Source organism: Heterocephalus glaber, unplaced genomic scaffold, assembly GCF_053883595.1.
Source record: "Heterocephalus glaber isolate CG9 unplaced genomic scaffold, H.glaber_assembly_v1.0 deba00001690, whole genome shotgun sequence".
NCBI lineage: Eukaryota > Metazoa > Chordata > Mammalia > Rodentia > Bathyergidae > Heterocephalus > Heterocephalus glaber.
In genome coordinates this window covers 4,339,376-4,355,301 of record NW_028258415.1, presented here as the reverse complement: position 1 = coordinate 4,355,301, position 15,926 = coordinate 4,339,376, and the positions used below count along the sequence as shown (strand labels likewise).

Below are 15,926 nucleotides of genomic sequence, written 5' to 3'. Positions count from 1 at the left end.
TCTAAAGTGAGTAAAGGTTGAAAAATTCTTCTTCCTTTTCTCTTCCTCCTTCCCACCCCCTCATCTTACTCCTTCCTCTGTTTTACTTTGTAATACTGGGGATGGAACTCAATGGCTCTCCTGTCCCCATGCTTTTTATTTATTTACATTTTTTTTGGTTTGAGACAAGGTCTTGCTAAATTGCCCAGGCTGTCCTCAGACTTGAAATACTCCAGCCTCAGTTTCCAGAATAGCTAGAATTACAAGCTTGTGCCACCTATGCCCTTTTTTTTTTTTCTTTTCCACACAAGGTTTTTCTTTGTTGTCCAGGTTGGCCTGGCCTCAACTCATGGACTCAAGCAATCCTTCTCAGTCTCCTGAGTCACTGGAACTACAAGTGCACTCCACCGCAACCGGTACAAGACATTTTTTAAACTCATATTTTTCCTGATTTATTATAGTGCAAAGTATTACAGTCCAGGTTCTCTCCAAGTTATTTTTTGTGTGATTAACTTATATAGTTAAATTTTTTTGTCTTCATTATCAAACTTTAATAAAGAAAATATTTATGTTGATTGAAATAACGGGGAGAAGAGAAGAGTGGTGTTTGGGGAAAGTTTACTCTCAGATACTTGTAGCTGGATCAGTGACACTCTACAGAGAGAAAAATGAGAAAATGCAGAAAATGAAAATGAGTTACATTAATCATTAAGAATATGATGATGAGTTGGAAAATCATGAGTTGTATTAGTTTTACCAGATATGAAAAGTATCTCTTCTATATTTTATATATATTTATTTTCTCTCACTTGGTCAAAAATGTTAATCTTCATTTTAAGAAATGAAAAGAACATAAACTAAAGGAAACCAATAAAGAAATGAACCAAAGGTTAGAGCTCTAAATACAAAATTCCTATTATTTTAAGTGTGGTTCCTGGAGTACCTGGATCACATGCCAACACGAGTAACACCACTGACAGTTTGAGCCCCACAGTTAACAGAACAATCATGGCAGTAAGCATGAATTATATAAACTGATTTCCAAGAAAAATATTACATATCCTGAAAAAGATCAACAGCTTCTGGGGTTGCTAGGAAAACGATTTTAGGAAAATAAACAAAAGTCATAATGAAGTATAAATTCAAGGATAGGTTTTCAAATTAAAAATTCTTAATTTTCTTTTAGAATATCCAATTTGATTTGCTTGCCTAAAACAACAAAAAATAAAAACAAAAGTCTTCAGCTTGATACTGAATTATTACAAGCATAATTTATCAAATTATAAGAAAAATCATTTTATTTATAGGCTATAGAAAAGTTATTGAGGAGAACAGATAGATTGATAGCTAACATTATCAAAGCCAGTTTGATGTACCGTGCCATTGAAATTTTACCTTCATGTATCACTGAAAAGATTAACAAAGCCTTACTATATCATCATTGACAAATGGGATAAAGATCCAACTAGCATGACAACAACCTCCAAATAGGATAGGAACCTATAACTCGAAGTCAAAAGAAAGTCACTTCTCTAGCAATTAATTTTTTGGGTAACATGAGTGAGGAATTGGTTCAAGTTAGAGAATTAGTGATGTTTAAAGAGGCAAGTTTTTGATTATATTTCTTTTTCAAAATAGACATTAAAAACGTAATCTTCTACAATAGTAAATGTACTAATATGTATGAAAAAATCCATGCTTTGAGAAGATTGACGTACACTACAGTAAAGGTACAATGCCTTGGTATACCTGCAAACATATCTTGGTGTCTTCATTTAATACCTTATTGATAAAGTTTTTCATTTCTAGCTTGGATAGTGAAAAAGCATACAAAATACTACATCATGGTCAAGGTGGAATATCTAGATTAATAATATAGTAAGATCCCGGACCCATTTAAAAATCACCTTACACATAACAGTGATATTATGCAGATTTGACTCCTACTTTTCCCCAAAACTTCCTAACAGATTTTATTGGAATGAACTCTAGATTCACTGAGGATTCCATACCCTGTCAGATAAAACAGTAATGTTAATGAATCAATAATATTTCCCCTTGTAAAAGAGGAAAACCATCTAGGCTGCAACTTCACAACTTTTTTTTAGCAATTCAAAAAACCATAAAGGGCAGTAACAATAGAGGAAAATATATGTGGGGTAAATAAAAGAAATAATAATCATTCACAAACTAAGAGTATGGGATTATATAATTTCTTTTCATAGAAAAGCAAAATTGTTTTAAAATTAGCCAGGGGAAAATGTTAGCCCTTAATTTAGATATTAAGTTACTACTAACTTCATTTACGTACACTTCAGTCTTTATCTTTTCCTCAAAATTTTAATTGGCCATTTGCATATCATTAGCATTATTAGTCATACATTGATTTTCTGAAACCTTCTGGCTAACAGAGGAATTGAGCTGTACGACAATCCCCACATTAGAAACTGGATAATGCCACAAGACCCCCCATCTTTTTTTTCTGAAAAGCGTACATAGGGATTGATGCTAATAATTGCCAATGCGTGCATATGTAATAGCTTTCATTTTATGAAAAAGACTGAAGGACATTTATTCAGACAGTCCTGTGTTGAAAATCACAAGTGCATTAAGGGATAAAGTTGTGGGCCTTGTTTTTTCTACTCAAGGATAAAGTATCTTGAGAGGCATGGCCTAGTCCCAGTGCTATCTCACTTTCTGCAGCTCCTGTCTCAGCCATGATGGCAGAGGCTGCCCCAGTCTGTGCAGCAGTTTGGACAGTTCCACATTGTGGTCTCGGTAGTAGTTAGAGAGGAAACTTCTGGACTGCAAAACAAAAAAGGTAAAGAAAGCTTGAAAGAAGTTATTAGTTCATCAAACAGGATTATGTAATCTGCATCTCTTAAGAAATTCTAATACAATACAGGTGTCTAAAAATATTTCTTATTTTTCCTTAACTATTGGTTATTTTTACCTTTTGAAAATTTTGGCACAAGTATAGCTGGTAAATAAAAATAGATTCAGGTTTGTCCTAAGTGGCTTATCTACCACTTCAGCACAGGTTTATTGCAGGATTCATGCTGGCTACACAGAGAGAAAATTGGCCACAGAAATATAACACTAGAGAGAAATGAGGCAGGGATCCGATGAGGACACAAATCTACAGATGTGAACAAAGTGAAAATTCACATAGTTCCTTTAAAAAGAAGCCTATAGAGTAAAAATTTAAAATGAACATCAATAATCATAAACAGAAATGGTGAGTTACAAAAATATAACTTGCCACATTACATAAGAATTTTCTATATTCATTCAGGACAAAATTACTCTTTTTAATTATTAAGAGCTTTCCTATTTCTAAAATATTATAAGGCATGTGAAACTTAGTCATTTTTGGTAATTTCTATACTCCTGGTCAAGATGCAGGATTGACTGTTATTAGGTAAATGGTTTCAAAAAGATAAAATATATCAATGGTTTTAGTTCCATGCCTAACATTTACTCATAAAGATTTCTAGAACACAGAAAGTGTACAATTGGCTTTTCTTTTCTCATGTCACTCATTCATATTATATCTCAATAAATATAGTTCTGTCTCTTTAGTGAAATAGTGGATATGATCCTGTTCCCCCTGTAAGTACAGGTGGCAATGGCTCACCAATGTTTTATCCATCTGATTAAAGTTCCACAATCTTTCCTAAGCCCTCCCCAATATTTTAACATAAACATGTGTCTTTCTCCATAAAATTCCTTTAGCAACTTTTGGGTACACCTGAAAATGGGTTTAAGACAGCTACATTTCATCTTGGACCATTCTCCAGGCTTCTTCTTATGTTTCTTTCCTTAAACCAGATCGTAAACACTTCAAATTTGAGATAAGATGCATACAGCAGTAGTGGGAACATCACGTTAATTTTTTTTGCAGATTAAAGTGATTTCTGAAACGCTTTTGAAATTATTGAGTTCAAAGTTGTACTCTAAGAACCTTCTGGTACTTCTGTCTCCATGGTAACATGTGAACCACTTGCACCATCCCTTTGCTCACCTTGTCTTAGGAGAGATTCTCATGGTATCTGGCAGAGTTGATTGCTGGCTGGGTTCCCAACCTGTCTAACATAACTTCACTTCTACTAAGCCTTCTTTCTTTTGCTTTTTTGTAGTTGAATTTGTCATTGTTTTATGCATCCTATTATAAATCATTGGTCATAAAAATTTATCCATTATATACTAAATCTGGTTTCATAACTATTTGTTCTTTGTATCTCCTCCATTACTTACATTTTACTCATGCATGATGTAAGCATTGGACATATGTGTTGAACATATAATAATTGTGCTTGCACATTTTTCTCAAATCATTTTTTTTTTTTGCTAAACAACTTAAGTGATTTGCACATTTGGAAAGTAATTACTTTTGGTAAATATTTATATTTGATTTATATTCTAAGAGGAAAATTTCTTTTTAAAATTTTATTTTATTAGTACAATTTAGGTGTGCAATATAATGACATTCATGATTGGAAATTTGTATTTTTACATAATCTCTCTTGGTTCTTATTTTTCCCATTCTCCTGCCCTCCCTTCAACCCCTCCATCCCTACCTACTTACAAAGACTTTGTTTCTATTTTCCTATATTACTTCCATTCCCTTCTTTCCTTTCCCCTACCCCTCCCACTTCCCCTTCCCCTTTGCCCCTTTTCTTCCTATTTCACATTATCTATTATACCTTTCAGTCCTTACTTACACTTTCAGTTTCTCACACTAGAGTAACTATTTGGTATTTACACATGTGTGACCTGTTTATTTCACTTAAGAGTGTCATGTCAATGTGCATCCATTTATCTATAAATGTCTCTAACTTCTCATTTTTTGTGGCTGAGTAGTACTCCATTTTATAAAAAATGCACATTTTCTTTATTCAGTCTGCAGTTGATGGGCATTTGGGCTGCTTCAAAGTTTTAGCTATTACATACTGTGCTGCTATGGACATGGGTGCACATGTATCACTGTGGTATGATTCTTTTAATTTGCGGGGGAAGATACCCAGCAGGGGAATAGCTGGGTCAAATGGGACTTCCAGTCCTAGTTCTTTGAGGTATCTCCATACTGATTTCCATAGTGGTTGCACCAGTCTACACTCCCTCCAGCAGTGGAGCAGTGTTCCTCTTTCCCCACAACCCCACCAGCATTTGTTATTGGTTGATTTCATGATAGCAGCCATTCTTTCTGGAGTGAAGTGGAATCTCAGCATTGTTTTCATTTGCATCTCTCAAATGACCAGTGATGTTGAACACTTTTTCATATGTTTATTTGCTATTTCTACTTCTTTGTCTGAGAAATGTCTGTTCATTTCAGATGCCCACTTTTGGATTGGGTCTTTAAATTTGGGAGGTCTGACTTTTTAAAGTTCTTTATAGATTCGAGATAGTAGACCATTGTCTGAGGGAGAGGAGGTGAAGATTTTTTCCCACATTGTGGGTTCTCTCTTCACACTGTTGGTGGTTTCTTTTGACTTGAAGAAGCTTTTTAGTAAGAAGAGATGCCACTTGTTGATTGTTTGTGCTAGTTCACAGGCACCTGAGGTTTTGTTCATAAAATCTTTTCCTACACCAATGTCTTCAAGAGTTCTACCTAACCTCTGTTCCAGCCGATTCCTCGTTTCTATTTTAATACTTAGATCTTTAATCCATTTCTATTTTAGTTTAGTGCATGGTGAGACATATAGGTCTGGTTTTAATCTTTGACAAGTTGAAACCCAATTTTTCCAGCACCTTTTATTAAAGAGGTTACCTTTCCTCCAGTGAGGGTGTTTGGCTCCTTTGTCAAAGATGAGGGGGCTGAGTGTGTCTGAAGTTGTTTCTGCAACTTCTAATCTGTTCCATGGGTCCTCAGGTCTGTTTCTTTGCCAGTACCATTCTGATTTTATCACAGTAACTTTGTAGCATAGTTTCAAGTGTGGGGTTGTAATACCACCTGCCATGTCTCTGTTACCTAGAATTGCTTTTGTTATTCTGGGTCTCTTCTTTTTCCAAGTGAATTTTTGGATTGTTTTCTCAAGGTCCATGAAGTATTTTGCTGGGATTTCAATTGGGATTCCATTGAATCTATATAGCAGTTTTGGAAGTATGGTAATATTCACTATGTTGATCCTTCCTACCCAGGAGCACGGGATGTCTTTTCATTTTCTGATATCATCTTCAATCTCTCTTTTCAGAGTGCTACAGTTTTCAGAGAAGGGGTCTTTGATTTCTTTTGTTAGGTTGATTCCTAGGTATTTCAGTTTTTTGGATGCTATTGTGAAAGGAATTATTTGCCCTATTTCTCTCTCAGTGAGTCTATTGTTTGTGTAGAGGAAAGATATTGATTTCTGTGTGTTGACTTTGTATCCAGGTACTTTACTGAATTTGGTTACTAAGTCTAGAAGACTTTCGGTGGAGTTCTTGGGGTTTTCTGTATAGAGTCTCATGTCATCTGCAAATAATGACAATTTGACTTCTTCATTTCCTATCGTTATTCCTTTTATTCCTTTCTCTTGTCTAATTGCTGTGGCTAATGTTTCCAAAACTATATTGAACAAGAGTGGTTACAGTGGACATCCTTGTCTTTTTCCTGATTTTAGTGTGAAAGATTTCAGTTTTTGATCATTTAGTATGATATTGGTTCTTGGTTTTTCATAGATGGCTTTTATCAGTTTTAGGTAGAGACCATCTTTTCCAATTTTTTGTGGGGTTTTTATCATAAATGCAGGTTGGATTTTGTCAAATGCTTTTTCTGCATCTATTGAGATCATCATATGGTTTTCGTCCTTGGCTCTATCGATACAGTGTATCACATTAATTGATTTGCGTATGTTGAAACATCCCTGCATCCCTGGGATGAATTCCACTTGGTAAGGGTGTATGATCTTCTTCATGATCTTCTACAGTCTATTTGCCAGTATCTTATTAAGGAGTTTTGCATCTATGTTCATTAGTGAGATTGGCCTATAGCTCTTTTTTTCGGTTGGTCTTTCTCTGCTTTGGGGATCAAGGTGATGGTTGCTTCCAGGAATGATTTTGGGAGTATTGCTTCCTTTTCAATTTCATCGAAGAGTTTCAACAGTAGTGGAAGTAGCTCCTCTCTAAATGTCTTGTAGACTTCAGCAGTGAAGCCATCAGGACCTGGACTTTTCTTAGTTGGTAGGTTTTTAATTATGTTTTCAATTTCATTGGTTGATATTGGGTTGTTTAGAATTTTTATGTCTTCGTTCAACTTTGGTAATTCATATGTGTCTAGGAATCTGTCCATTTCTTCTGTGTTGTCCATCTTATAGGCATATAGGTTCTGGAAGTAGGTATTGATGATCCTCTGGATTTCTGCTGGGTCTGTTGTAATTTCATCCTTTTCATTCCTAATTTCATGGATTTGGGCCTTTTCTTTCCTTTTTCTGATAAGGTTGGCTAAGGGTTTGTCAATTTTTTTGATTCTTTCGAAGAACCAACTCTTGGCTTCATTAATTTTTTGTATTGTTTTCTTAGTCTCCATTGAATTGATTTCTGCTCTGATCTTTATAATTTCCTAAGAGGAAAAAAATTTCTAAGAGTATATAACAATCCTTTACCTATTTCTAATATCTTTTAGATATATAAACTATTGATTGAAAATAAAGAGCAGAAAAAGGAAGCAAATTTCTGTTTCAAGCTTTAAATCAGATGTGTGTACAGGTTTTTGGCAGAGTGATTCAGATTAGCAAAATAATACCTCAGGATCCATGGGTGGGTATTTTCGGCCTTTGCTTCTTCCAAGGCATTTTGTCTTTCCTCCTTCCAGTAGTTGACACCAAAAGCCCTTTTGAGGATCAAACCTACAATAGATAAAACATACAATCATTATAAATTGTATAGAGAACTTTAGTGATAGATTTAATTGAATAAAGAAAATGCATTTTGTATGTGCACTTCTTTGATTTAATTTATTTCTAGAGGTATTCAAGTGATTTTAGAGGGGCTAATTGAGATTAAAGAAACTATATGCTTTGTACATTTTAAAGTTGTTCTACTCTAATAAAAAAAAGACTTGTAGGTCTTTGGCCCAATTTATAGATTTAAATTATTGTTTAATATTTTCTTCAGGAAACCATAAAAAAAATCAAGGAACAAACAAGATTACAGCCCATATATAAAAGACTTTTAGAACATTTTGTTCTCTCATGGGTATTATTTCCTGATAGATTTCCTGATAAATTTCTTTGAAATTATTCAATAGTATACATTAAAGAGTTAAAATGTAGGTGCACTCCGCTGAAATAAATATAATTCACTCTTCAAATTTGAAAAAGTATTGTATTCATTTTTACAATTCAAAATGTTGCCAGGCATGGCAGTACATGGCTGTTATCTAGCAGTCAGGAAGCTGAGGCAGGAGGATCACTGTGAGTTTGAGGCCATTCTGAGTTACACAGGAAGTTCAAGCCCAGCCTGAACTACATAGCCAGACTCAAAAAACAAAACAAAACAAAAAACACACACAAAAAAGAGAAAGTTTACTCTTTTCAAAAAAGAATTTAAAAGTGTAAAGGAAGAATTTATTTATTGATTGCAGACAACACAAGACACGGTCAACACAAATGGTTAGGGGAGGAGTAAAGAACTCTTCCTTTCTTTGTTGAAGCTAGATAATCCTATTGGATGATTCAAATCTCTGTGCTAGTAAAGAAATTCTAATGTTGTTTTGCTCCCTTGGCTGCACTTAGTTACAAAAAGAAAGGATGCGTGGCCTAATTATTTTCTTTAAAGTCAAATATATATAAATTTTTGTTTGGGACTAACAAGATAGGAAAAATGAAGGATTTAACCAAATAAGAAAGGACATTTTAAATGTATTGCTGTGAAACTTACTTTATGCATAAAACATCGAAAAGGTTTGCATTTTTGTTGTTCAGCAGATGTTTTAGAAGCATGAAGCATAATTGACTGGGATGTAAAGTTAATTAGTTGCAGAATATTTTGTTGCCCTGGGCCCATTCCTGTAATACCAGTGCACCTGCAATTTGTCTCTGCACATATGTGGACTCATTTAGGGTGAGAGGGAAATTTTCTTCACAGTTCCCTGCCCAGCTTATTATTAAAGACCTGATCCTGGCAGTCCAAGTTGTCCTAGTACATGTTATCAATTAAAATTAAATACATCACTAGTTAAATAGATAAAAGGAAGGCAGCGTCATTTCCAACCTGAACTTTTCAATCTGCTCCTTGCCTATCACAGTCCTTTCTTTAGTTTTCATTAATTTCCCAAGAGGAAAAACAATTCAGCATGCCATGCAAAATGAGATGGGGAAGTCAGCATAACAGTGCCTCTAAACAGCATTTTCTGCCTCAGGATGAGAATATTTAACTGCATTAAGGTGAAATACAGCACTGGCAACAAAGCCAAGATATTTATCTACACCCTGAGAGCAACTCCTTTGCTCTTGGGTAGTGTGGAGGTCGAAGGGTGGACTGCAATCTCCCCTAAACTTCCACAGCAGCTTTTATGAGGCAGAACTTTGGACAATCAGAGGAAGGAGAGGCATCTAGAATAGTGAAATTGATTTTTTAAAGATAGGGTTGTCATAACCTTGAATTCACATTATATATTGTCCTGCCTTCATTTATTACATTGATAACTTTATATACCCTAAATCTAACAAAGGGTATTTGTCTTCTATAAGTTACATCTGTTCATTGTTTTATGGTTTTATTTTAATATGTATGAAATTGTGAAATTAAGACACAAAGCCGTCATCAAATAACAGATAACTTTAGGACATAAGTTGTTGGTATTTAACTTTTATTACACCAAACATGACTATAGTTATTAATTTTTATGATATGTGAGATGTGTTAAAATTCCATGTATTTGTACTTGTTTGTAATTTCTCCTTCAAAAGCATGATTTTACAGGCTTATTGAACCATAAGCAACTATTTGAGGTAAGTAGGATAGAAAGATTATCTAAACTACAGCTGAGAGTCAGGGGAAGGTGTGTCCACATCAGCGCTATTAATGCAAAACTCGTTAGAGGAAGCTTTGTCTATGTAGTCAACAGGGGCATGCCTTGTGTTGTTGTTATTTTCATGTTTGGGTAAAAACTTCATTAGGGTTGTTTTAGTGGCTAAGAAACAACCCAATCTTATTACCGCTTTTCCTGTCCCTCCATTACCCTCTCTAATTGTCTAATTGCTGAGTCTAATCTGCTGTGAACTGGGAAATTATATAATCAGGCTTGTTAGAATTTTGTCTGAAATTTAATAGGCTTTATATCAGACCTTGTGGGAGAGTCTTTTATGAGTAAAGAATATGCCCTTTTGAAGTTTGTTTTGGCCGATTGCAAGTTTAATTTTTTCTTATTTTGCTTCTTTACATTTTCCCTCATTTTCAATGGTCTGGATATATGGTTTTATTTTTCCAAGATGACTGAAACAATATCTCCTAACCCTCATCCTATAGAGTAGGATGACTTTTCCCCTCATCAAGAGATAGAGTCTCAGAGGTCCCGAGTAGCGTGGAACACGCCAAATCAGCCCGCTGCAGACAGGCAGGTCGGCCCACGCCCTACCGAGGTCCCGAGTCCCGTGGAAGATGCCGAATCACCCTGCTGCAGACAGGCAAGTCTGCCCAAGCCCTACTGAGGTCCCAAGTCACACGGAAGATGCTGAATCATGAATCACCCCGCTGCAGTCAGGCAGGTCTGCCTGCCCATGACCTACCGAGATCCTGAGTTGCACGGAAGACGCCGAATCACCCCACTGTAGACAGGCAGGTCTGCCCACACCCTACCGAGGTCCCGAGTTGTGGGGAACACGTCTAATCACCCTGCTGCAGACTGGCAGGTCTGCCCATGCCCTACCAAGGTTCGGAATCACGCGGAAGATGCCGAACCACCCCGCTGCAGACAGGCAGGTCTGCCCATGCCCTACCGAGGTCCCAAGTCACACGGAAGATGCCAAATCACCCCGCTGCAGACAGGCAGGTCTGCCCACGACCTACCAAGGTCCCGAGTCACGTGGAACACATTGCAATTAGTGACCAGGAAAAGAAAAATTGCTTCAAAATTATAAGGGAACATGAGAAATCAATCCAGAAGCTGCTAGATGATGCAAAGAAGAATAACATAAGACTGATTGGGCTCAATGAAGAAACAGGAGAGAGTGCAGATGACATAAAAAATCTCTTCACAGAAATAATGGCAGAAAATTTCCCAAGCAGGGGAAAAGAGCTTGACATACAGATAAGTGAGGTATATAGGACTCCAAATAGCCTTGATCAAAAAAAATCTACACATAGGCATATAATTGTTAAGATTCCAGAAACTCAACAGAAGAACAAAGTTCTCCAAGCAGTCAGAGAAAAGAAACAAATCACATACAAAGGAAAGCCCATCAGAATCACAGCAGACTTCTCAACACAAACCATCAAGGCAAGAAGAGCTTGGAGTGACATATTCCAAGCCCTAAAAGGAAACAGCCTCCAACCCAGATTGATGTACCCTGCAAAACTATCTTTCAAAATGGATGGAGAAATAAGATACTTTCATGACAAAGAGCACCTTAGGAACTTCATGAGTACCAAACCAGCACTCCAAAGAATTTTACACAATATCCTAGGAACAGACATTGAGGATCACAACCACAGGAAGCAAAGCAGAATGAACCCATCTGGCATGATGAGAAATTAAATGTAAAGGGGGAGAACCCAACAAAAAGAAAAAGTCATGGCAATGACAAGTCAATACGTTTCAGTTATAACCATCAAGGTTAATGGTTTCAATTCACCAATCAAAAGAAATAGACTGGCAGAATGGGTCAAGAAGCAAAATCCAACAATGTGCTGCATACAAGAAACACATTTAATTCAAAAGGAAACTCATAGACTGAAAGTTAAAGGGTGGAAAACAATACTCCATGTGACAGGAACCTGAAAAAAAGCAGGAGTAGCTATCCTCTTTGCAGATCAAGTAGATTTCAAACCAACACTGATTAAGAGAGATGAAGAAGGACACTACATCCTTGTAAAGGGAAGAATCCAAGAGGAAGAGATGACAATCATAAATATCTAGGCACCAAACACTAGTGCACCCAACTATATAAAACAAATACTAATGGACATGAAAAGTCATATATGCACTAATACAATTGTAGTGGGGGACCTCAACACCCCATTGTCACAAATAGATAGATCAACTAGACTAAAAATAAGTAATCAAATACTAGAGCTCAATCGAACTCTTGAACAAATGAACTTAACAGATGTTTACAGAGTCTTCCACCCCACAAAATCAGAATACACATTCTTCTCAGCTGCACATGGGTCATTCTCCAAAATAGACCACATACTCACATATAGAACATGTTTAAATTAGTGCAAAGGAATTGAAGTTATCCCCTGTATATTATCAGACCATAGTGTGATGAAATTGGAGATCCATAGCAAAAGAAACTCAAAAACTTTCATAAACACGTGGAAATTGAACAACACACTTCTGAATAATCAATGGGTCACAGAGGAAATTAAAGAAGAAATCAGACAGTTCCTTCAATTAAATGACAATGACAATACAACATATTGGAATCTATGGGACACAATGAAAGCAGTCTTACGAGGGAAATTCATAGCAGTGAAAACACATATTAGGAAAACAGAACGAGCCCAATTAACCTGATGATGCACCTCAAGCTTCTAGAAAAAGAAGAACAGGACAATCCCAGAGCTCATACAAGGGAGGAAATTATAAAGATCAGAGGAGAAATCAGTGCAATGGAGACTAAGAGAACGATACAAAAAAATCAATGAAGCCGAGAGTTGGTTCTTCAAAAGAATAAACAAAATTGACAAACCCTTAGCCAACCTTGTCAGAAAAAGGAAAGAAAAGGCCCAAATCCATGCAATTAGGAATGAAAAGGGTGAAATGACAACAGACCCAGCAGAAATCCAGATGATCATCAATACCTACTTCCAGAACCTATACACCAATAAGATGGACAACACAGAAGAAATGGACAGATTCCTAGATACATATGAATTACCAAAGTTGAATGAAGAAGACCTAAAAATTCTGAACAACCCAATATCAACCAATGAAATTGAAAATGTAATTAAAAACTTATCAACTAAGAAAAGCCTGGGCCCTGATGGCTTCACTGCTGAATTCTACAAGACATTTAGAGAGGAACTGCTGCCACTACTGTTCAAACTCTACAATGAAATTGAAAGGGAAGCAATCCTCCCAAATTCATTCCTGGAAGCAAGCATCACCTTGATCCCCAAAGCAGAGAAAGACCCAACTGAAAAAGAGAACTATAGGCCAATCTCACTAATGAACATAGATGCAAAAATCCTTAATAAGATAATGGCAAACAGAATGCAGAAGATCATCAAGAAGATCATACACCCTGATCAAGTGGGATTCATCCCAGGGATGCAGGGATGGTTCAATATATGCAAATCAATCAATGTAATACACTATATCAATAGAGCCAAGGATAAAAACCATATGATTATCTCCATAGATGCAGAAAAAGCATTTGACAAAATCCAACATGCATTTATGATAAAAACCCTACAAAAATAGGAATAGATGGTCTCTACCTCAAACTGATAGAAGCCATCTATGAAAAACCAACAGCCAATATCATACTAAATGGTCAAAAACTGAAATCCTTCACCCTAAAATCAGGAACAAGACAAGGATGTCCACTATCACCACGTTTGTTCAATATAGTTCTGGAGACGTTAACCACAGCAATTAGACAAGAGAAAGGAATAAAAGGAATAACGATAGGAAATGAAGAAGTCAAATTGTCATTATTTGCAGATGACATGATACTCTATATAGAAGACCTAAAGAACTCCTCCAAAAGTCTTCTAGATTTAATAACCAAATTCAGTCAAGTAGCTGCTTATAAGGTTAACACACAAAAATCAATAGCTTTCCTCTACACAAATGACAGACTTACTGAGAGAGAAATAGGGCAAATAATTCCTTTCACAATAGCATCCAAAAAACTGAAATACCTAGGAATCAACCTAACAGAGGAAATCAAAGACCCCTTCTCTGAAAACTATGGCACTCTGAAAAGAGAGATTGAAGATGATATCAGAAAATGGACAGACATCCCCTGCTCCTGGGTAGGAAGGATTAATATAGTGAAAATGGTCATACTTCCAAAACTGCTATATAGATTTAATGCAATTCCAATTGAGATTCCAGCAGCATACTTCATGGACTCTGAGAAAACAATCCAAAAATTCATTTGGAACAAGAAGAGACCTAGAATAGCAAAAGCAATTCTAGGTAACAGAGACATGGCAGGGGGTATCACAATCCCCAACCTGCAACTCTACTACAAAGCTACTGTGATAAAAACAGCATGGTACTGGCAAAGAAACAGACCTGAGGACCAGTGGGACAGATGAGAAGATGCAGAAACAATGCCAGACACACTCAGCCATCTCATCTCTGATAAAGGAGCCAAACACCCTCACTGGAGGAAAAATAGCCTCTTTAATAAATGGTGCTGGAAAAATTGGGCTTCAACTTGCCAAAGATTAAAACTATGCCTATATCTCTCACCATGCACGAAACTAAAATCAAAATGGATTAAAGATATAAATACTAAAATAGAAACTGAACCAGTTGGAACAGTGGTGAGGTAGAACCCTTGAAGACTTCGGTGTAGGAAAAGATTTTATGAACAAAACCTCAGTTGCCCATGAACTAGCACAAACAATCAACAAGTGGGATCTCTTCTTATTAAAAGGCTTCTGCACAGCAAGAGAAACCACCAGGAGTGTGAAGAGACAACCCACAATGTGGGAAAAAATCTTCACCTGCTTTTCCTCAGACAAAGGTTTACTATCTTGAATCTATAAAGACCTTGAAAAGATCAGACCTCCCAAAGTTAAAGACCCAATCCAAAAATGGGCATCTGAAATGAACAGACATTTCTCAGCCAAAGAAGTAGAAATAGCAAATAAATACATGAAAAAATGTTCAACATCGCTGGTCATTTGAGAGATGCAAATGAAAACAATGCTGAGATTCCACTTCACTCCAGCAAGAATGGCTGCTATCATGAAATCAACCAGTAACAAATGCTGCCAGGGCTGTGGGGAAAGAGGAACCCTGCTTTACTGCTGGTGGGAGTGTAGACTGATGCAACCACTGTGGAAATCAGTATGGAGATACCTCAAAGAACTAGGACTGGAAGTCCCATTTGACCCTGCTATTCCACTGCTGGGGATCTTCCCCAAAGAATTAAAAGAATCATACCACAGTGATATATGTGTGCCCCTGTTCACAGCAGCACAGTTTGTAATAGCTAAAACTTGGAAAGAGCCCAAATGCCCATCAACTGGAGACTGGATAAAGAAAATGTGTTTTTTTTTTTTATAAAATGGAGTACTACTCAGCCATAAAAAATGAGAAATTAGAGACATTTATAGCTAAGTGGATGCACATTGAGGCGATACTCTTAAGTGAAATAAATAGGACACAGATGTGTAAATACCGAATAGTTTCTCTGGTGTGAGAAACTGAAAGTGTAAATAAGAACTAAATGTATAATAGGTAATGTGAAATAGGAAGAAAAGGGGCAAAGGGGAAGGAAGTGGGAGGGCTAGGGGAAAGGATAGAAGGGAATGGGATTAATATGAGAAAATGGAAAAATAGGAGCAAAATCTTTGTAAATATGGAGGAATGGAGGGGTTGAAGGGAGGGTTGGGCGAGGGTGAAAAATAAGAACCAAGAGAGACTATGTAAAGGTGCAAATTTCCAATGATGAATGTCATTATATTGTATACGTAAAATGTACCAATGATTAGAATGTATAATCGATAATGTAAAATAGGAAGAAAAGGTCTAAAGGGGTAAGGGTATTGGGAGGGTCAGGGCAAGGAAAGAAGGGAAAGGAAAAATGATGAGAAATGGAAAAAATGGAAATAAAGTCTTT

General features: G+C 36.4%; 1 protein-coding gene across 3 annotated transcripts in view; it reads right to left on the bottom strand.

Annotated features, from left to right (window-relative positions):
• Positions 1 to 282: 282 nt before the first annotated feature.
• The window catches only part of LOC101703600 (N-deacetylase and N-sulfotransferase 4), a 289,039-nt gene continuing 273,395 nt past the window's right edge, over positions 283 to 15,926 (bottom strand). For 2 of the 3 annotated variants that reach the window (XM_087199298.1, XM_087199299.1), the window contains exons 11-12: positions 7,700 to 7,802; positions 2,484 to 2,784 (exon numbers count right to left, since the gene is read on the bottom strand). In XM_087199298.1, the coding sequence (XP_087055424.1) occupies positions 2,665 to 2,784; positions 7,700 to 7,802 (223 nt within the window). In that variant the 3' untranslated portion in view covers positions 2,484 to 2,664. Of the gene's footprint in view, positions 2,785 to 7,699; positions 7,803 to 15,926 lie in introns of all 3 variants that reach the window. The other variant, XM_087199297.1, reaches the window with a different exon arrangement.